The following is a 21,060-nucleotide window of genomic DNA, read 5'->3' as shown; positions in this document are numbered from 1 at the left end:
AATATTGACGTCGATTGATTGGAGAACACTTCACTTGTTATGAAAGTGAGAGGGAAAGTGAGAGAGTGTTGTGATGTTCACCTCATCGGCAAATGGCTGCTGGGCCGAGGCGATGATCGCTCGGCTGACCTGCCTGAGATCTGCTCCCTCGCAACGACGCTTGGCATTGTTTACATGTGCAAGCGCGACGCCCAAGACTTCACCAAAACCACCGCCAACACTCACAACTGTGCATGACATTACCGCCAACAGTCTACAGCCGTTGGATTGAACAGTTGGATACTGCGCGACCGCGATGGCACATGAATCGGGTCTTTTCTCCGCCCGGCGGCAGCGTGAGGTGAGTTGCGACACGGCCTTCGATTGAGACGATGCTAACAGCAAACATGGCAGACTCTCGGGCCCGTCTCCCACAATGCCTCCGCCATCCCGATGCCGTCCTCCGCCATGAAGCGATCCAATTCGACCTCGGGTTTCAATCAGGCGCCATACTCCACGAACCACGCCCGCTCGACGTCTGGATCGCGCATGTCGCTTGCGCCGGGACGACCTTCGCAGCCCATGTTCCACCGATCATCGTCTGGCGACAACCTGGCGGGTATGGGATTCTCTACAGTGCAGCGACCGAGCACACAGAACTTGTTCGCCAGCACGGGCGGCAGAAAGAGCTTTGCGCCCATCACGAGTACACCCGCTCCTCCCCCGCAACTCGACGCCAGTACACAGCGAAGAAGCAGTGTCTACAGTGCGAGACCTTCAGCGGCATTCGGCCCTGCAGCGCATCAATCCTTCTTTGCGACGGCGCCTCCTTCCACTGCCATCCCCACTGACCCACGACGGCTAAAAGACCCCAACACGCGGAAGATGATGGGCCAGGAGCTTATGGAGTTCCTGACCCAGCGTAACTTCGAGATGGAGACGAAACACACCATCACGCCCAACTTCATGTCCTCGCCGACGCAGAAAGACTTTGACATGATGTTTCAGTTCCTGTACCACCAAATCGATCCGGCATACCGCTTTCAGAAGAACATCGCCGCCGAAGTCCCTCCTCTCCTCAAGCTAATGCGATACCCATTTGAGAAGAATATCTCCAAGAGTGCGCTGGGTGCGGTAGGTGGAGGTAACTGGAGCACGTTCCTGGGCCTTCTGCATTGGATGATGCAGCTCGCAAAGATGATGGAGCAGTACAGCACGGGCATGTGGGATGATGCCTGTATTGAAGCTGGGTTCGACGTCAGTGCAGATCGCATCACATTCGACTTTCTATCCGCGGCCTACAAGGAGTGGCTACATATCGAAGATGATGACGACGAGGAAGAGGAAGCGAAGCGAAGAATCCAGCCTCTCGTCGATGCGATGGCAGTCAAGTTTGAACAAGCCAATTCGGCCAATCTGGACCAAATGCGACAGTTCGAGGCCGAGTCCAAGGAGCTGCAAGCGCGAATCGATGAGTTGAGTAAGAATGCTCCACGACTGGCCAAGCTGGACGAGACGATCAAAATCCTGGAGGAGGATCGGCAGAAGTTTGAGGTGTACAACGACAGCATGAACGCCAAGGTGGAGAAGTACAGCCATCGAGCGGATCTTCTGCAGCAGGAGATTGAGAAGTGCGAAGCTGAGATGGCCGAAGCAGAGGCCGAGCGGAACGACTTGCAGCAGAAAGTCGACGAGCAAGGGCTGAGTGTGCAGGATATCGACCGCATGAACACCGAGCGCGAGCGTCTCAGCAAAGGCGTCGAGGCGACACAGCAGAGGCTTGAGGAGGCCAAGGAGCGAACTGGGAAGAAGGAGGCCGAGACTGGAGCCAGACTCGACGAGCTCGAGAGTACAGTCCAGAAATTTAACGCCCAAGGGTATCAAGTTGGGATCATACCGCCATCCGCTCAGAACGCCAAAGGAAACGACTACGAGCTGCGCCTGAACATCAACTCTGGACCTGACTTCACCACTTCGCAGCTTGGTGCTTCAAACTCGCATTCTCTATCGTCCTCGGATCGATTGCTTGCAGATTCGAGCAATGGCTACCAACCGCAACATCTTCTCCCACACGCAGATCTCAAGACCATGAAGCGTCAGCTGCAGGACCTGCGCAAGGAGATTTCTGAGAAGCGGAACGTCGGACTGGAAGAAGACATGGCCAAAGTCGATATGCTGGACAAGACTCGGGAAGCCCTGGAAGACAAGCACGCCGAGCTTGAAACCCTGAAGCACCGAGTTAAAGGAGCAGCAGAGGAGTTCGACGGTATGCGAGATGTGTCATCGGCGCAGTCAATGGCCAGCGATGCGCAGATCGAAAAGATGGAGAAAGAGTTGAACAGGATGCGTTCGACACTGGGCGAGTCCGTACAGCTCATGGAGCAGAGGGAGATGAGCGTGAATCTTGAGTAAGTCGCGATGCTCCATCTTATCTTGACACAAATATGCTGACTTCGATACAGGTACGAACAACTCACACTGCGGTCCGGCGAGCTGCGAGAGGAACTTCACACCGAGCTGGAGCGTATGCTGCAGTATATCATCAACTTCAAGATCCACATCCAGTCAAGTTTGGAGTCATATGAGGAGTTTGTGGCCGCTGAGGTGGAGCGAGAGTGGGAAGAGCAGAATGCTGGAGCCGATGATGGCGAGGTCGATCCGGATGCGATGGAGGAGTGATTGATGAAACGACTGATGATTGGGAATTGGCGTTTGGGACGAGATACCTCTTGTGCGAGAAGGCCTTTGATATGCTGTCTTGAACGATGACTAGTTTCATGTGCAAGATCTATTCGTCCATGTGCTGTTGTGATCGGATGAAGTCGACGGCTCTACCCGCTCGCCTCGTCTGCCTGGGCCAAGCCGACACTCGTACCTCACTTCATGCCCGTCATGGACGCCATGGGATGAATCTGATCCATATCGACCACCGCCCGCCGCTGCTGGACCCCCGACATCCCCCTTACCCTCCCTAACACCCTCACCACGATGTCGTCCTCAGCGCAGCGGGCGCTGGACTACCTCGAACAGCAACCGGGCACCACCTTCACCAAACTCTACCAGCAGCCGTCGACCGCCCTCGCCATCTTCCGCCGCATGCTGCCTCACCTCGCCAAAACCCTCGTCATGGCCATGCTATATTTACCGGCGCCCTTCCCCGCCGCGGACCTGGAAGCGTGGGTCAAGCCCGCGACGAAGAGCAACCAGGCGAAAGAGCAGGCGCGCAGCACGTTGCAGCGGTTGAGGATTCTGTTCGAGGAGAGCAATCCCGCGGATGGGGGGCGGACGGCGTATCGACTGTCTCCTGCATTTGCGAAGAGTCTGCGGCAGGCGTTGACGGGGGGCGGGAGTCACAGCTCGTTCGGCGTGGCGTGTTCGACGCCGGATAAGACGCCCGTGACGGTCGAGTACCTGGATGCGTTTGCGCGGCGGCAGTGGGAGGCGATATTGTATTATGTCGTGGGCAGTGCGAATGCGAGTTTGAGCGGTGAGGTGGAGATCACGCCCGGGACGAAGAAGTTGTTGCAGGATGGGGGGTATGTGGTTTTGAGGGGTGGGGGGAGGCAGAGGGTGATTACGACGGAGGGGTTTACGTTCTTGCTGCAGGAGAGCAATGCGCAGGTGTGGAGTTTGTTGTGTTTGTATTTGGATCAGTGTCCCGCGGTGAGATTGAGATATCCTGCTTGGAGATGGTATCATACTGATATGGTGGCAGCTCCAAATGGACCCGGTGGACGTCTTGTCCTTCCTCTTCACCCTGGGATCCCTCGAACTCGGCGTCTCATACAGCAGCTCCAACCTCACGCCCACCCAACTCCGCATGCTGGAAGACCTCACCGACTTCGGCATCGTCTACCGCCGCTCCGGAGACTCTTCTCGCTACTACCCAACCCGCCTCGCCACAACCCTCACCTCAGACAGCCCCGCCCTCACCAACAGCACCGCCATGACGACGACCATCACCGCCCCAACCTCCTCCCTCGCCGAAACCGCCACCTCGAAAGGCTACATCATCCTCGAAACCAACTACCGCCTCTACGCCTACACCTCCTCCCCGCTCCTCATCTCCATCCTCTCTCTCTTCGCCCACCTCCACACGCGCTACCCCAACCTCATCACGGCCAAACTCACCAAACCCTCCATCCAATCCGCCATCACCTTGGGAATCACCTCGAACCAAATCATCGACTACCTCACCTCCCACGCCCACCCGGTCCTCCACCGCCCACACACCCCGATCCTCCCCCCCACCGTCGTCGACCAAATCCGCCTCTGGCAAATGGAAGGCGAGCGTATGGAAAGCGTCAAGGGCTACCTAATCCGCGACGTCGGCAGCATGGAAGATTACGACAAGGCGGTGAAATTTGCAAGGGATTTGAATGTGTTGGTGAAGGAGTTTCGGGGGAGGGGGAGTTTTTTCGTCACGAGGATGGATCAGATGGGGTTGTATTTTAAGGAGGCGGCGGCGAGGAAGAAGGCTGCTAAGGAGATGGCCGAGGCGAGGGCTGTTGCTGCTGCTGGGAAGAGTTGATGATGAGAAGATGTTTAGGAGAAGGAGGAGTGTATGATTATAAGAAGTGTGGATTTTGGGCATAGCGAGGCGTTTTTAGGGGGAATGATATCGATATACCATGGATCACGGATACGAGAAAGAAGGAGGGAGTTTGTTTGACATGGGCATGAAGTGGCATTCTGATCCTTGCATTATTACTTCGTGAGTATACAACGTCTTGTTCGACTTACAAGGTCGGTTGACCATCTCGATTACACATTACCGTACTTTGCGTTCTACGCCTCGACAGCGCATATTGTATCCCGACTCTGTAACCTGGAAAATTGCCAACTCGAATCTTCGTCTTCCATCACCCACCCGACGACACCAAGCTCTTCTGTCTCCGTCCCAGCAACCGATCCATGAAGCTGATCTTCCGTCCGGCACTCAGCGGCATCCCCGGCGAGGACCCATTACCCTGCTGACCGCCTTCCCTGAGGCTCATCTCCAACGCGCAGCTCTTTCCAACTACCGGCCTCGCCAACTCCGGCAGACTCAGCGCAACCGCCAGCTGCTTCTGCCATTTCAAGAAACTCTCACGGGCTTCGTCATTCGCGCATTGGAAGTACAGACGTTCGACGGCGCGGCGCATGCGGGCGGTGTTGGCGGCAGGTGTGTGCATCTTGTCCGTCTCGGATTTGGACTTGTCGCTTGTGTGAGCGAAGGGTGACGATTGGTTGGAAGGGGATTCGGGCCCGAGGTTGATTGAGGCGAGCAGGTCTTGGTTGCGGTATCGGTCGTTGAGGGAGGAGAATCGGCCGGTCCAGTATGCAAGGGGCTCGGCGCGGTAGACCTTGCAAAAGCATGTTAGTGGAAGAGAGGTGTTCGGTGGGAAGTACTACTTACCGATCCCGCTGTCGGCTCGAGGGTCTGGGCTCTGGATCTGGATTGCACTGGTTGAGACTGCGCAATGGGTGTCTGCTCAGAGACTTGACGAACATGGCCGGGCTGGTTCTCATCCGTCTTCGACTTTGGCTGCTCGAGTATTATATCTCTCAAAGGTGTCTTGGGTGGTGGTGGTGGTGTGGGTGCCTGCTTCGCGGACATCAACCTCGTCTGCTTGATCTCGCCATGCGGTGAGATGCGATTGCTCTTGTTGGTCAGGACGGGCTGCGAATTCCACCTCTGGACGGGCTTGCCTGGCGTGGGTGCTCGGTCCCTCGAACTGCGATATTCTGGACTGCTCTCATACTTCTGTGAAAGGCGCTTGTAGGCTCCAGCTGGAAGTTGCTCGTACTTGGAGAGGGATAGAGTGGAGCCGGAAAGAGTGTTGGCCGAACTGCTCAATTGCTGCAAGACCTCACGAGACTGAGAGCGGGCATGGCGGCTTTGGTATGTGCGTGAAGGTGGACTCGACGAGTAGAAGCTGTCGCTGTCGAGCATGTCCATGCTGGAAAGGGGCTTGATGGGGCTGAGTGAGATGTTCTCCTTGAAGGCCGTGGATCGGTGATATCCGGGGCTCTGCTCGTAGGCGGCATGCAGCAGCGGCTCTGTATCCGATCGACTCAATTTCTTGCCCCTGGGCAGGTTCTCGACTGCTGCCAAGCGTGTGGTGGAGGAATGCTTCCTGGTGGATGCGGAGGGAGATGGCAGCCGACTCGCCGAGAGTAGGGAAGAAGGAAGTCGCGCATGCGATTTGGACTGCACCAAGGGGTTGTTTGACTTCTTGGCTCGAGTCAGGAGCGGCAAGTTGCTGAAGGTCCTGCTGCGCGGCATGCCTCCGATGGGGTCGTCAGGCAGGCAGATGTAGCTGCTTCTTCGGGATGGGTACTGCACTTGTGTTTGCGTGGGTGGCGGAGGGACGGCCTGGATGTTGTCGTGCTCGGTGAAGATCTGGGACGAGTTGAAGTCCTTGTCCTTGTCCTTGGCATTGTCGGGGGGATGGGCGAGGGTGCTGCTGGAGAGGGAGGCGTTGCTGGTGGAGGAGGAGATGCCGGTGACGTTGTTGTTGGAGCGGCGGCGGGTGAAGGGGTTGAGGGTGTGGAACGAGGCGATGGAGCTGAGCCGGCGGAGAGAAGAGCGCCGCGACTCGGCCTTGGTCTCGCTCGAGTCGCTTTTGCGGGACGGCATGGCGGGCGGATGTGATGGAGAGGAGGAGGTGAAGTCGAGCTTGGAGATCGGATCGAAGTGCAAGTCCTGTTCAGAGCAGGAAGGACCAAACCCTGGCAAGTCCCTGCTTCAAGTGAAGTCATATCAGGAAGAAGGCACGGCAGAATCTTTCACAAAGCAACCGCCAAACACTCAAGAAAGACCAATACTACCAATTGATGATACACACGCCTCGATTCACACATCTCGCCGCCAAGGCCTACCTCGATCAGCCATTCGCTCTCGATACTTCCCTGGTCATTCGCATCGCACAAGACCTCTAACTGCTATCGTACGCATGTTAGCTACGCTGCGACGTCGACATACGTCCAGAATCCTCACAGCGCCAGCTCGATCTGAGGGACCCATACATCCCCGTCTTCGAGATGTTGGCGGCCTGGTACAGAGATATGCGATGGCCATGGTCAGGAGAAGATTTACGAAGAGGAGCAGATCGGGCTGAGCTGGTTGCTGGGTTGTGGCAATCATGCTGTGCTGAGGTGGTGGGTTGATGATGTCGTGCGAGAAAGGGGATAGCGTTCCTGAGCGATAGGATTCTCGCAGGATTGCCGGGGATTGCAGAAGTCATTGATGATGATGACCATGACGAGACAGACGATACGGCGAGACAAGAAGCGAATCACCCTGACATAACGTCGTGTTTCACCAATGAAGCTGTTGCACTTCTTTGTCCTACCCTTCTTTCACGATCATTCCCGTGCACCAGAAGCATGTCTTAGCCTCAACCGCCAACTTCCCATGCTCCCTCCACGGCGTGCGGTATCACCAGGTCGAGACGGTCCGGAAACTGCACCTCGACCCTCCCACGCATGTACCAAGTCCCTTCTTCTTTCCAGAGTACCTCAATCAACAGTACCAGGGTCCGCAGCAAGCACAGTAGGATGAGCACTACGTGCAGGGCTTGCGTGCGAGCCCAGTGCTCGAACATGCGTATGTCGATGGTGATGTTGAGCTGCCGGCCTGAGACGACATGAGCTCGCATGGTACTTGCGAGGTGCAGAATATGGACGGCGGAGACGGGAGGAAACGTATCCAGAGCAAGAGCAGTCCCATATCACGGCCCATGGCAAGAACTTCTGGGCGGCTGCCTTCGTAGAATCTGAAGTGGATGATCAGCTGCAAGTCGCATGATCGCTGCTCGAGAATGATGAGACTTACATTGGGCATTTCAGGCATGAGAATTGCTCGATCCATCGCATCTTGAGTTTGTTGATGATTTGGAGTGGGAGAAGAGAGTGGGGGTGGAAGCGTCGCGTTGGATGCACTTTCTGCCTCCTCATCACGGCAAGGAAGGCATGACGGGCCCAGCACCCAAACCTCTTCCATGCACAAGCATCTCTTCGACACCTCCAGCAGTCATGATCATACTACCAAGATCCGCCCCCATCATCAAGACTCCTCAGCAGGCGACTCCAACAAAAGGACAGCAACATCATCTGTATAGCGAACATCCGTAAGCGAAATCTCAGCTCTCGCCGGTCAATCTCCCAGAAGATCAACCAATGCCAACGATCGCGAGTCCAGAGGTGGACCTCCATTAGGTCCAGCACTTGGATGATTTCGACAGCTATGACCAACGCCGTGAAATGGCGGAGGAAATTCAGCTCGCTCCAGGGATTGGATAGTTGTTCGATGAGTCTGGTGTCGGAGCTGCTCATGGTGGCCAGTGGGGTGGTGACTTGGGGGCGATGGTTGTATGTTTCACCACAAATTCTTAAGTTCGGATGTGAGGAGGAAGTGCAGCGTAACTCAGAACAGGGAGACGTTCCGTTTGTATCTCCAAGCTCGATGATGAATGCATGTCTCAAGCCAGACCCAGGCATCACTCGCTTTCATGCAGCTATCCGACCGGCGGCATACCCTCCAGGCTATGCGCCAAATGCCATGTCTTACCACTGCCGATACGCTAGCGGCAGCTCCTCCTCCTTAACCATCTCATTGAACCACAAACTCACGACCCGTGCCCGGCAGATCGCCAGCAGAAAGGCGTGTACCCGAACCTGTCTCGTCCATCTTCTCATCTTCGACCTCCGGAACCGTATGATGCATTGTGTATGGCCCCGTCGCTGTCTTGTCTGGATGGAGAGGATGTCGCAGAGGCCTTGGATGGATACGCCGAGGAGGAAGCCGGTCCAGATGACGAGGAGTTTGACGTCGAGGGAGGCGAGGGTGATGTCGGCGTTGAGATTCATGATGAGAGAGGATGTGCTGAGATTGTTGACACCTTGCTGGATTGTCTCGGGTTGGAGAGGTTTGACTGATGGAGTGAAAGCGACGTCAGGGACGTGATTGATTGAAAGAAAAACAACCTCTTCGTCACTTCTCGATTTGCCGCACATGCACCTCCGACTTCATCTTTCACCACGTCCACCAAACCCTCACTACTCCTCGAACACCCGCTCCCTCCCCGCAGAATACGCCGGCGGCGGCGTCTCGACCTCCTTATACCGCCGCGGCAAAGTCTCATTGCTCGGCCGTGGCGGGCGGGCTGCAGCTGGCACCGTCGTCCTCCCATCCCGCAGGGGAATATTTTGCTGTTCCCGGCGGATCCTCTCTTTTCGCTTGACCAGACAACGCGAAATACAGCCCAAAAAGAATGCTGTCGCAATTATCGCGAGAAGGACGGAGATGATAGAGATGAAAGACTTGTCGGCTCCGGGAGGGTCTACGCCTGGGGTCATGTTGGAGGGCATGGTGGGGACGGGTGGCACTAGGGCTTGGTTCATCTGGAGCGTCGTTGGGGGAGGGTCAGTGGTGCTGGTGGTGTCGGATTTTCACGGTGAGAGCTGATATATGGGGTGTTCGTGCCAGATGGAAAGGATCTCACGAGAAGCCTGCGATCTCTTATGGCACATCTGGAGATGGCAACATGACTACCCAGTCCTCCCTGTTGAGCCTTTTCCGTAGCTCCATTTCGAGACCCTTCGCATGGAGAAGAAGCGAGATGATCGCGCGACGAGATCAGGATTCTGGCAGATCTACGTTTGCTATCAACTGGGGCTCTTCGATGTTTGCCTGGCGACTATCCCACAATATGCGATTGGAAGCGAATCGTTCTTGGAGACAGCATATTGAATGACACTTTCAAGGGTTTTAACACACGGCTTTCCCCAACATCTGTTGAGGGGCCGTGCCAACATGTGGATGGCAGAGGATGTTGTTGAAGGTGAGAGTAGTGAGAGGTGAGGTGAGAGGGCGCGTATGGGGGCCTAGAAGTGCAGAGCTCACGAAATCAACAACCCAGCCCGGACCACGCCTTTGCTTTTCAGGATCGAGGATTCGGCGCAACTCCTCCTGAACCACGACATGGCAAGACCACGGCAGCGACCACAATACTCAGTCGGACAATCCTCGAGTAGCCGATACTCCCGCTCTCTCGCCCCTTGGTATTGGGACTGAAATGGCCGACCCCGACTCCGCATCGTCACGCACTCCTCTACCGAGGGTGACTTGTCCAGGTCGATTCGACGAGCGTAGGTATCTCCATAGCAGCAATCCTTTCTTCATTTCTATACTGTATCTTTCCTAGTAATCTTTCTCTACATTCTATATCTTCAGAAATGAAGCGCAGCTTTCTTTCAAGACACCAGAATCGAAATGGAGCAGCCGATGGAGTCCCTGATAGAGCTAATGCACATGCGACCTCTACTGGCGAACCGGTCAGCCTGAGTTTGGACGCCTTGATCATCGGTGCGGGTTTCGCTGGCGTGTATTTGTTGCATAGACTTCGGCAGGAGGGTTTCAATGCGAAGATCGTAGAGGCGGGCACAGGACTGGGAGGCATCTGGTCAGTCCTCAGTAGCCACTGGGACGGAACGCGCTGACATTGAGCAGGCATTGGAACAACTACCCAGGCGCTCGAGTCGATTCGCAATATCCCGTCTACCAGCTATCAATACCCGAAGTCTTCAATACCTTCGAATGGACCGAGCATTATCCTGGATCGCAAGAGCTGCAGAGATACTTTCAACATGCGGACAAAGTATTGAACCTCAGTAACGATGTGTTATACAACACGCGCGTTGATGCGGTGAGGTGGGACGACACGTTGCATAAGTGGCATGTTGAATGCGAGAATGGGACAAGAATTACGACCAGATACCTGAACTGTTGCATGGGTTTCGCAGCCAAGCGCCATTTTCCAGCATGGCCTGGCTTGGAGGACTTCGAAGGCTATATCTGTCACTCCTCATTCTGGCCGGCTGAGGGCGTTGACATGAAGGGGAAGAGGGTGGCAGTCGTTGGGCAGGGCGCCACTGGCATTCAAATTGCTCAGGAAAGTGCGAAAGATGCAAAGGAGCTCACAGTCTTTATTAGAACGCCCAATACCGCTCTTCCGATGAACCAGCGAAAGATCAGCGAAGAAGATGCTGCCACAGTCAACAAAACCATAGCTCACAGGCTACAGACTGAGCGCTACGGCAACGCAGGAGGCTTCTTGTTCGGCAACCCGGAGAGGAAAATGCTCGAAGACTCCCCAGAGGAGCGGGAACGTCTCCTTGGCGAGTTCTATCAACGAGGAGGTTTCGCCCCGCTCTTTGTCTACGCCGATATCCTCACCGATCCAGTCTCAAATCGATTCATGTACGACTACTGGGCGAAGAGGACCCGCGCTCGAATCTCAGATCCTGTCAAACGAGATATCCTGGCCCCATTAGAGCCGCCCCATGCGTTCATGGGCAAGAGGCCGAGTTTGGAGCAGGATTACTATGAGCAATTGGACAAAGACCACGTCAAGCTGGTGGATCTGAGGAAAGTCTCTGTTTCGCATGTTGTGCCCCAAGGCATTGTCACCTCAGACGGCGAGTTGCACAAGCTTGATATTCTGGCGATGGCGACTGGTTTCGATTCGTTGACTGGCTCATTCACGCAAGTGAAGATCGAGGGGATGAACGGTATTGACCTGGAGCAGAAATGGAACACTGACCTTGGTGCTCTGTCTTATTTGGGCATATCTGTTGCGCAGTTTCCGAATCTCTTTTATGTGAGTAGTTGGACAAGATGCTCTGATCGAGTAGCTGACGATGCAGCAGACATACGGTCCTCACGCACCGACCGCCTACGGCAATGGACCCAGCATCGTCGAACCTCAGGCAGAATGGATCGTCAAAGTCATGAAGCAGATGAACAAACAAGGCAAGACCAAGATCAACGCCAAGGAGTCATACGAGCGCGAGTGGAAGAAGGAGGTCAATGATCTACATGCGGCAACACTGCGACATAATGTCGATTCATGGTACATGGGTAAGTCGAGACAAAACAATAGCGCCACAAGACCGCGGCTGACGATCTCCTCCCACAGGCACAAACATCCCCGGCAAGCCACGCCAGGCGCTGAACTATGCTGGAGGCTTGTCGACTTACATTGCTACTATCAACGAGCGGTTGAACAGCAACTTCGAGGGGTTTGAGGTGGTTTGAGCACGTTTCTCTCTATTCCCTGTTTGTGAAGATGGGTTGTGCTTATATATAAGACCAGATCTTTGGCTTGCGTTCTTAGCAGTACGCTCGGTCACAATACAGGCGACGAATTATGATGAATATATTGTTTCGGTGATGAGGAGCAGCTCGCTCGGTATTGTATTCGTCTCCCTTCTTGGAGCTTCAACGACAGGTCATTGGATAGGATTACTCGATTGAACGGTTTCGAAACGACCCAGCGTGGCAACCTCACTGACCCGGGCGTCTGAGATCCGATCCGATCGATATCACTGATGTGGTCAGGATGACGACGATTTCGAAGAAAATGTCACGAAACGGGTGGCCACGCAGACATGTTTGCCTGTTGGGTCAGAATGCAGGCCGGCAGTGGTGGTCGAGACGGAAGAAACAGTAAGACAGGCGAGACTATACCACGCCAACAGAGGTCACGATACCCACTGAGGAATCGCATATCAGGACATAATCCAATGATCGAAGTGACCTCTCTCCGTCGCTTTCTGGGTAACCAACGCGCCTACATTGTCTACAGCACCATGTTGTGCCAGTGAAACGAGGAGAGCGACCGGGTAACGGCAGCTCTCACATGGCCGCCATTGGTCTCGCGCGACGCATGGCCCTGTACCACAGCATCTATTGAGCAAGCTCCCCTCTGCTGCTTGCATGCTGGATGCGCCATCGTCGACTGCCCTGAGTACGGATACCAACGGCTCGCAGATCAAGTTTGTGAACAAGACCATCTCTCACCATTTCCTGCTTCGGCACCGAGCGGCATCGAACAATTGAGGGAAATGGTATCTCGTAAAGCTGTTCGCCTTCCCAGACGGAAATGACGGACTCTGTAGCAAGGACTGCCTCAGCAGCAGAGTGCAGCTTCGTGCCTGTTTGATGCGAGTCAGCAGTTCGCATTGCCGTTTCACACGCGGGGACGAACCGAGTGCGACATGATATCCTGGTACGCATCACCCAGGAAGCTTTCCCGCAAACAAGACTGCCCCGGTCTGAAGACGAATCGATCTATATATGGCGTCAACTATATTCCAGAAATGACGAACATCACCTCGCGATCCCTCAAGCTTTTCTGGCAAAGAGATTTGAGGTATTGAAACGCCATGTGACAGGCATGCACGAGCTGAGCTTGCTGGTACACGGTCGTGTTCTTCTGCCCTTCAACAACCCGCCCTCATGACTTCTGCGGCGCGACACGCCCCAAGGTGGCATTGCGTTTAGACAGGGAGACTGCATGAGTCTCGACATTTGCGATCACTGCCGATGCAATTTCCCTACCGGGGGTTTGTGTGGCACTGGACCTATCGTACAAGAGGCACGAGTATCCCTCGGGAGGCTCTGCTTCTTGACATTTGTCGTTCTTACTGCAGTCTGATCCCCCAGTCTTTACTTCAACGTTGTCGCTCCTTTTCTACATTCAAGATGTCAATACTTTCTTTTCTTCTTGGGGCCAACAGCTTGGTCTCTGGCGTCTCGCAGCAACTGAGCAATGGTATGAAGAGAGACCATATCGCACGGTTCCTTTCGTGCTAAAAAGATGCTCCAACAGGTGCAAGCCAACTGGGCACGCTCAATGCTCCAAGACTACCATCCTATCTCGGCGGCGATTCGGTATGCTTTCGATGTAGCCACGATATGGACAATTGCTAAGAGATTCAAAGAACGACGGAAATCAGAATGCCCCAAGCCCATATCCCAACAACAGCGGTCAAGATCCATACAACAACGCGCCTGACACTGGGGTGGTCAGGAAATACGAATGGGAGATCTCGAGAGGATGTCTAGCTCCGGATGGCTTCCTCAAGTGCGGCATCTTCATCAACGGCGGCTATCCAGGACCACTTCTCGAAGCAAACTGGGGAGATACCTTTCAAGTCACGATCCACAACAATATCACTGGTCCTGAGGAAGGCACTTCACTGCATTGGCATGGCCTTAACCAGAAGGGGACTCCCTGGTTTGACGGCGTACCAGGAGCTTCGCAGTGCCCGATCGCCCCTGGATCCTCGTTCACCTACACCTTCAAGGCTGATCAATATGGTTCGAGCTGGTATCACGCCCACTTCAGCGCTCAATACACGGATGGCGTCTTTGGTCCGATTGTCATCTATGGACCGATACACGAACAATATGACATCGACATTGGGCCAGTGTTGCTGGTCAGAGAAAGTTCCGAATGTTGGGTTGCTGTTGCTAACCATCGCAGAACGATTACTACCATACGCCGTACTACCAGAATGTGCAAGCCTCGATCGGGAAGCGCTTTACGCCGAGCTCAGACAACAACTTCATCAACGGCAAGATGCCATTCGACTGCTCACAGGCCGGTGGACAACAATGCACTCCCAACGCTGGCGTGTCGAAGTTTAGGTTCAGATCTGGAGCGAAACATCGACTTCGGCTCATCAACAGCGGCGCAGAAGGGTTGCAAAAGTTCACGATCGACGGACACAAGATAACGATAATCGCCAATGATTTCGTCGAGGTCAAGCCATATCAAGTGGACGTCGTAACTCTGGCAGTAGGCCAACGAGCAGACATCATCGTGGAAGGGACAGGGAACCCAGGCGACTCGTTTTGGATGCGCAGCGATATCAGCAAGTTCTGCAGCTTCACCAATCAGCCGCACGCCCTTGCGGCGATCTACTACGAAGATGCGGATACATCTTCCACGCCTCAATCGACTGCCACGCCCTATCAAGACAACAACTGTGCCAACGATGCACTGCAACTGACAGAGCCGTTGTTTCAGCGGGCACCGCCTTCTCAGCCTTCCATCACTACCCATATTGATATGGAGTTTCAGCCGAATGCCACTGGTCAGATGGTGTGGATGATGAACAATCAGTCCTTCAGGGCAGATTACAAGTGAGTCTACCAAAAATAATCTCATGCTCGAACCATGCTTAACCAGACCTCCACAGCCAACCAATCCTTCTCCTCGCCAACGCCGGCAACACTTCGTACCCTGATCAGCCAGAATGGAATGTCTACAACTACGGCAACGCGGTATCAGTCCGCCTCATCCTCACCAGCATCGCCCCCCTCCACCACCCAATGCATCTCCACGGCCACAACTTCTGGGTCCTCGCCGAAGGATACGGAGAGTGGGATGGGACGATTGTCCGACCTGAGAATCCGCAATACCGTGATACACATCAGATGGAGCGAGGGGATCCGACGAAGGGTCCGGCCGGACAATCATACATCGTGATCGAGTGGCTGGCGGATAATCCTGGCGTATGGCCGATGCATTGCCATATTGCGTGGCACTTGAGCAGTGGGATGTACATCAACGTGATGGTAAGCTGCTTCTTCGTCTTGTCTGGGGAGGAGGCAATGATACTGACTGCTTTGCGTAGGAACATCCCGATGAGATCCAGAACAATATGCAAGTGCCGGACGTCATGGCGCAGACTTGTCGAGATTGGTGGCAGTTTAGCGGCAGTAACGTTGTCGATCAGATTGATTCGGGTGTTTGAAGAGGTGCAATGGAAGTATGGAGGTCAAGATTCCAGAACGACAGCTTGTGTGAAGCGCTTTTCGTATTTCATCTTGTAAGGGAATGGGTGTTCTTTGGAAGAGACAGACATGGAAATGGGGCGAAGATCCCAGCTCATGACATTGCTACATCGACTTCATCTTCTGAAGACTCTCGCTTGATGCAAACGTATCGCATGGTAGTGATCATCAACCACTAACGGCTACATCACTCACCACTCGGGCCTGGCAAGACCGTGCCAAACGCAGGAGCCTGACCAAAATCAGGCGAGCCGTCTTCGTTCCACTCGACCACTTTTGCGTTCGAGTATCGGTTGCTGCCGCAATCGCCCCCTGAGTTAGGAGTAGAATGGTACACATTCCAGATCTCGCTCTCGTCGGGGCTGATGAAGAAGCTGTTGATCGTCAGTAATCTTCACCAACAGGACGGTGACAGAAACTCACCTGTTATGCCCGGTGCCATAGTTTCCGTTCGCGGAAGAGAAAACAGGTCCAGTTTTCGTCCAGCTCGTTGCGAGCATGGGATCGCCCCCGTTCCAGGTCAGTAATCCAAGAGCATACGATGCCGTCCAGCAATACGACCCCGAAAATGTCAGGAATGTCTGCCCGCCATGATACAAAGCATGCGGCCCTTCATTGACCGGGAAACCACCCTGGCTCTCCCACTCGGCGTCTGGAGACGACAGAAGCGCAGAGTCTCCGATCGTGGCGGCGGAAGTCATGGGCGCTATGTAGAGACTTTGTTTGCCATTGTCTTGGAAGCCGGAGTAGACAAAGTAGTTTTGGTCGGGGAAGCGGAGGACGGTGCCGTCGATTGCCCAGCGGTCGGAGACGATGGATCCGAGGTAGGTGTAGGTGTCCCATGGTGATGAGCCGCCTGAAAGGGATCAGTAATGGGATCGGAAAGTTGTTGGAGTATGTTGTGCTTACCGACTATGACATGCGATCGTTGGTCGCCGAGCGGATTGGGTCCTGCGGAGTAGTAAATGTGCCATCTGGAGGACATCAGATTGGCTCGCGATATCATGGCGGCGAAACTCACGCTCCATCGATGTAGTGCATTTCCGGCGCCCAAACATTGCAACACCTCGAAGGTGTGGAGTCCACCCAGACTTGTTTCGTCTCTCCATCCTTCAAGCCCTCGAGAGTCGTTGCTCGCGTCATCTGTAGGTCACTCCATGTGGTCGACATGAAGTAGTAGTACCCCTCATGGTAGGTGATGTCTGGATCTCCGCCATTGACTTCCCTCAAGGGATTGGAGTACGTAGCTGCGTAGGTGAAGCCCAGGAAGAATGCTGAAAAGAAAGTGGAGATTTTCATGACTGCTGTGGTGGCCGGTGAGAGAGCGATATCCTACCTTTTTGGTTTTGCTTCAACGTTCTTCCTTTTATATCCTACAGCTTGACCTTGAACCAGTTTCATGTGGTCTACATGGATTGCCCGGTAGCTGCTCGTTCCTTGGGAGAATATAGCACTTTCTTCACGGCGGAGAAGGCGATAGGTGGAATGGCAGGGGGTCGATAGAGACAAGCACTTGGCAGTAGATCACTTTATACCGCCTGCAGGCGTACAAAATGGGGAAAGAAGATACATTTGGGCTTGATGTGAAGGAAAGAAGCGACAAGGTGAAGTCGACGCCCCTGAATTTCACGCCGATTCTTGGCATCGGCCTCCAGCATTTCTCCAGCTCCTCCACGTCTCCATCCTCCGGATTCAATTCTTCCTCCAATCAACATTTCTGCCGGGATAAATTCACCTCCAGCGCTCGTGACTACCACGCTTCTTGGTTTAGTCGACCCACGACACCCGCTTTTCTTCAGAACCTCACTCGCCTTGTTCGCGTCTTGTTCGTTGGCAGTGACGGCATCATGCTGAACATATTCTTGAGCCGCAGGTTGTACGGCGTCGGCAGCATAACCGGGTGCCTGAGCGCCACCTGTGCAGCGATCGATGGATGGATACGACGTGGTGTTGGACGTCAGTCGTGCTGCTGGTAAAAGTACTAATAGTCTCTTATCTCCCATTCAGTTCTCTATTCCGTGCTCGTCCTTTCGCAGCAGTTTCAAGATGTATCATTTCAGCAACATCTACGTTCTCGCCGCCTTTGGCACCATTGGCGGCGCCCTCTTCGGTTTCGATGTCTCCTCCATGAGCGCCTGGATCGGCACAGAGCAATACACTGAATACTTCAACCACCCTGACTCAAATCTCCAAGGCGGCATCACCGCATCGATGTCTGCTGGCTCATTTCTCGGCGCAATCGCAGCTGGATTCCTCGCAGACCGACTTGGGCGCAAAATCGCTCTGCAAATCGCTTGCATCGTCTTCATCATCGGCTGTGCAATTGTGTGCTCCTCGCAGAACGTTGCTCAGCTCATTGTGGGACGAGTCATCAACGGTCTGGCCATCGGAGTCTGCTCCAGTCAAGTCTGTGTTTACCTCGCTGAGCTGTCCCCAAGCGCCATTCGAGGCAGGATCGTCGGAATCCAGCAGTGGTCCATCGAATGGGGCATCCTCATCATGTACCTGATCTGCTACGGTTGTGCCAGGACTGTCTCTGGACCTGCGGCGTTCAGGATCGCTTGGGGAGTGCAGGCTATTCCAGCGATGACACTCGCTGTGGCACTGTTCTTCTTCCCGGAATCGCCACGTTGGCTAGCTGGAAGAGAGAGGTGGGAGGAGTGCCTGGACGTACTGGCCAACCTTCATGGAAAGGGCGACCGAGAGGATCCGATCGTACTTGCCGAGTTCGAAGAGGTTCGTGAGGCTCAGAGACTTGCGGCAGATGCCCAAGGCGTTGGATTCTTCGAGCTATTTGGTCCTCGCGTTTGGAAGAGGACCCTCGCTGGTACGAGTGTACAAATGTGGCAGCAACTCCTTGGCGGCAATGTGGTAAGTATCGACGGCGTGCAATCTGAGATCTCATCCCTAGGCTAACACTTCCAGGCCATGTACTATGTCGTGTACATCTTCGAGATGGCTGGTCTGAGTGGGAATGCCAATCTTACTTCCTCCATCATACAATACGTCATCTTCCTGGCTACGACTGGCGTCATGCTTCCAATCATCGACCGCGTGGGCCGTCGTCAGCTGCTGATCGGGGGCGCTGTCACTTGCATGATCCTCCACTATGCTACAGCTGCCGTCATGGCCACATACGGACGACCGGTTCCAGACGTCGGTGGAAACACCAACCTCCGGCTACTGCTGTCGCCAACCCCAGGCAAGGCTGTCATCGCTCTGTCTTACATCTTCACCGGAGTCTACGGCCTAACCTGGGCTCCCACTGGGTGGATCTACTGCAGTGAGGTGTTCCCGCTCAAGTACCGAGCAAAGGGTGTCGGATTGTCCGCAGCCACTAACTGGATCTTCAACTTCGCGTTAGCGTACTTCCTGCCGCCAGCGTTCAAGAACATCACTTGGAAGACATACATCATCTTTGGCGTTTGTAAGTCAACCCCTTTGAAAGAGAAAGCAGAGGGATGCCATACTGACATATTATATAGTCTGCACTGTCATGACAGTCCACATCTTCTTCACGTACCCCGAGACTGCCCGCAAAACGCTGGAAGAGATCGACGTCCTCTTCGACAGCAATATTGCTCCTTGGAGATCGACCAAAGCGCAAGTGGGGACGCTTGAGGATCGTGCGCAGAAGATCGAAAGGGATGGAAGCCTGCACGAGGATATCAAGGAGAAGGATGGAGACGTCAGACAGGAGGAGGTTGTTTAAGAACGTGGTGTGCATACAAAAAGGTCGACACCTACGACCGATCATGCATTAGACTTTTTAGAGCCGCCCGAGCAGAATCGAGACTGTACTGAGAGAAGGAAAGACGTTTTTGGATCCCTTCCCCTACTTCATCCAGTTCTCTCTAGCTGACTTGGTGTGAGAATCGCGTTCTCCTTGACATCAACCAAGCAGTTTATGTTCTAGAAATGGAGATATCCAGACCTACTGACGAGAGCACGATTTCTTGCAACTCTTATGAGATCTTCTGCTAATCCTTCCGAACAAAGAGGTCACTCGAAGTTTCACGGCAGAAGACCGGCAGCCTTCAGACTGTTAAACTTCGGCATAGCCGTCGTTTTGTCACAAACTCGTGAGTAGGATTCTTCCGCTCGCGGTGTCTACCTGAAAGGGCTAAGCTTATGTCGGCGCTGTAGTCGCTTCTGTCAGCCTCGCCTCAACCTTAGTCCGTCTCGGGCTTTCGAGCTGCAAGCGACGCAAGTTCGCGAATACCACTCAAAGTGGTAACAACGACGATTGCCAATGAATATGTATGCACTGTGTGAAGATCCAACCAATTCTAGGCTAGAATGCCTTGCCTGCAGGGGAGTAACAGCGCAGCATGCATTCAGGGCTACACTAGAGAGCAGAAATGAAACTCCTGAGCATAGCTTTAGATCAAGTTCATAGCCGCGAAGTTCCCATTGCCTCAGTCATTTTTGATTCTACCAATCTCCTCCTTTGTTATATCTCTGACCACGGGAATAACAAACGGACTGTTTGACGGGAAGACTTGCCTCAAAATGAGATGTGTCCTTGACACTTGCATGCTTGTCTGCAGCCGCAAATATCACGCTCGAGTATGTCACAGTCGACAACGCCACTCAGATTCCAACTTCGCTCGTAACTCGATTATGAAGAGACGGGAAACGGGTGTTGCGTCACAAGTGAGAGCAAAAGCGGACCGGACGACAGAGGCCGCCCGCTTGGGGTACAATGCACATTGTCGGACAGAAGTTCCAGCATCAAGCTCGACCCTCCAATAATCAATCAACCCCGAGATATGGCGACTTTATTGAGTGCTCTATATCTACAAGAAGAGTGCAAGCCCTTTGCAGCAGCTAGAGCCCTTTCGAGGGAGGAAGAGATGGTAGCGACGAGCCGAGCCCGGCGCCCAATGCGGAGGACATGAGACAGGCAATACAAAGACAAGGAAGAATTCAGATACGCGGTGTGCCCTGATCCTCATCAAAAAAACTACCAGCCAACCCGAACATCAAAAAGACAGAGGGGAAAGAATTCGAGACATATTCTTTTGAAAGGAAGGGATTTGGTGGACAGCAACCTACCGTCTGCAATCGAGATGAGTTTCTTCGGCTCATACGAGTCCTGAACAAGAGGTCATGAGCTGCATTGGGGCCACGAAACCATCGTCAGCTCAGCTTGGTTGGAAAACATCCTACACCTTGAGTCTCGATTAGAGTCTTCAGAGCTGCGCGTCGTCTTTGTCAGCGCGGCCGTACACAGGTGTTGCTTACTACCATTGGATCATGAAATGGTAAAACGATGACCCAAGTGCAATATGGAGAACCGGCAAGTCTTGCGGGAATCTGGCTCGCTTAATGATGACGTAAAACGCGCGTGTTAGGTTTGGCTGGATTTCGTCTGCGGCTGGAAGGGAAATCCGACGAGGGCAAGAAAAACATCATCTAAAGCATCACTTTGGAAGAGGCTCTCATCA

The 21,060-nt window shown here is 53.9% G+C and overlaps 8 protein-coding genes across 8 annotated transcripts; 5 read left to right on the top strand and 3 right to left on the bottom strand.

Annotated features, from left to right (window-relative positions):
- Positions 1 to 295: 295 nt before the first annotated feature.
- Positions 296 to 2,658, top strand: M409DRAFT_22446 (uncharacterized protein; the record flags this gene model as incomplete). Its single annotated transcript, XM_033806334.1, has 3 exons — positions 296 to 340; positions 394 to 2,387; positions 2,442 to 2,658. 3 exons carry the CDS (start codon positions 296 to 298, stop codon positions 2,656 to 2,658), a joined length of 2,256 nt encoding a protein of 751 aa, XP_033667896.1.
- A 309-nt stretch (positions 2,659 to 2,967) lies between these two features.
- M409DRAFT_66117 (uncharacterized protein) lies at positions 2,968 to 4,510 on the top strand (the record flags this gene model as incomplete). The annotated part of the gene is made up of 2 exons (XM_033816796.1): positions 2,968 to 3,642; positions 3,695 to 4,510. The coding sequence occupies 2 exons, from the start codon at positions 2,968 to 2,970 to the stop codon at positions 4,508 to 4,510; spliced, it is 1,491 nt and encodes a 496-aa protein (XP_033667895.1).
- A 331-nt stretch (positions 4,511 to 4,841) lies between these two features.
- On the bottom strand, positions 4,842 to 7,108 carry M409DRAFT_54224 (uncharacterized protein; the record flags this gene model as incomplete). Its single annotated transcript, XM_033812643.1, has 4 exons — positions 4,842 to 5,324; positions 5,378 to 6,704; positions 6,824 to 6,903; positions 6,947 to 7,108. The coding sequence occupies 4 exons, from the start codon at positions 7,106 to 7,108 to the stop codon at positions 4,842 to 4,844; spliced, it is 2,052 nt and encodes a 683-aa protein (XP_033667894.1).
- Positions 7,109 to 8,529: 1,421 nt separating this feature from the next.
- On the bottom strand, positions 8,530 to 9,333 carry M409DRAFT_54223 (uncharacterized protein; the record flags this gene model as incomplete). The annotated part of the gene is made up of 2 exons (XM_033812642.1): positions 8,530 to 8,989; positions 9,023 to 9,333. 2 exons carry the CDS (start codon positions 9,331 to 9,333, stop codon positions 8,530 to 8,532), a joined length of 771 nt encoding a protein of 256 aa, XP_033667893.1.
- A 707-nt stretch (positions 9,334 to 10,040) lies between these two features.
- On the top strand, positions 10,041 to 12,061 carry M409DRAFT_66115 (uncharacterized protein; the record flags this gene model as incomplete). The annotated part of the gene is made up of 5 exons (XM_033816795.1): positions 10,041 to 10,117; positions 10,305 to 10,427; positions 10,475 to 11,624; positions 11,674 to 11,884; positions 11,943 to 12,061. 5 exons carry the CDS (start codon positions 10,041 to 10,043, stop codon positions 12,059 to 12,061), a joined length of 1,680 nt encoding a protein of 559 aa, XP_033667892.1.
- Positions 12,062 to 13,510: 1,449 nt separating this feature from the next.
- On the top strand, positions 13,511 to 15,570 carry M409DRAFT_66114 (multicopper oxidase; the record flags this gene model as incomplete). Its single annotated transcript, XM_033816794.1, has 6 exons — positions 13,511 to 13,580; positions 13,638 to 13,699; positions 13,765 to 14,247; positions 14,295 to 14,956; positions 15,013 to 15,391; positions 15,451 to 15,570. 6 exons carry the CDS (start codon positions 13,511 to 13,513, stop codon positions 15,568 to 15,570), a joined length of 1,776 nt encoding a protein of 591 aa, XP_033667891.1.
- Positions 15,571 to 15,797: 227 nt separating this feature from the next.
- M409DRAFT_22439 (glycoside hydrolase family 43 protein) lies at positions 15,798 to 16,909 on the bottom strand (the record flags this gene model as incomplete). The annotated part of the gene is made up of 4 exons (XM_033806333.1): positions 15,798 to 15,984; positions 16,034 to 16,466; positions 16,520 to 16,584; positions 16,632 to 16,909. 4 exons carry the CDS (start codon positions 16,907 to 16,909, stop codon positions 15,798 to 15,800), a joined length of 963 nt encoding a protein of 320 aa, XP_033667890.1.
- Positions 16,910 to 17,656: 747 nt separating this feature from the next.
- M409DRAFT_54219 (uncharacterized protein) lies at positions 17,657 to 19,322 on the top strand (the record flags this gene model as incomplete). The annotated part of the gene is made up of 3 exons (XM_033812641.1): positions 17,657 to 18,481; positions 18,536 to 19,037; positions 19,096 to 19,322. 3 exons carry the CDS (start codon positions 17,657 to 17,659, stop codon positions 19,320 to 19,322), a joined length of 1,554 nt encoding a protein of 517 aa, XP_033667889.1.
- Between the last annotated feature and the right edge of the window lie 1,738 nt (positions 19,323 to 21,060).

This window comes from Zasmidium cellare, assembly GCF_010093935.1.
Source record: "Zasmidium cellare ATCC 36951 unplaced genomic scaffold M409scaffold_16, whole genome shotgun sequence".
Taxonomy (NCBI): domain Eukaryota; kingdom Fungi; phylum Ascomycota; class Dothideomycetes; order Mycosphaerellales; family Mycosphaerellaceae; genus Zasmidium; species Zasmidium cellare.
Note: the sequence above shows the minus strand (reverse complement) of the source record. Positions and strands in the feature narration are given on the sequence as shown.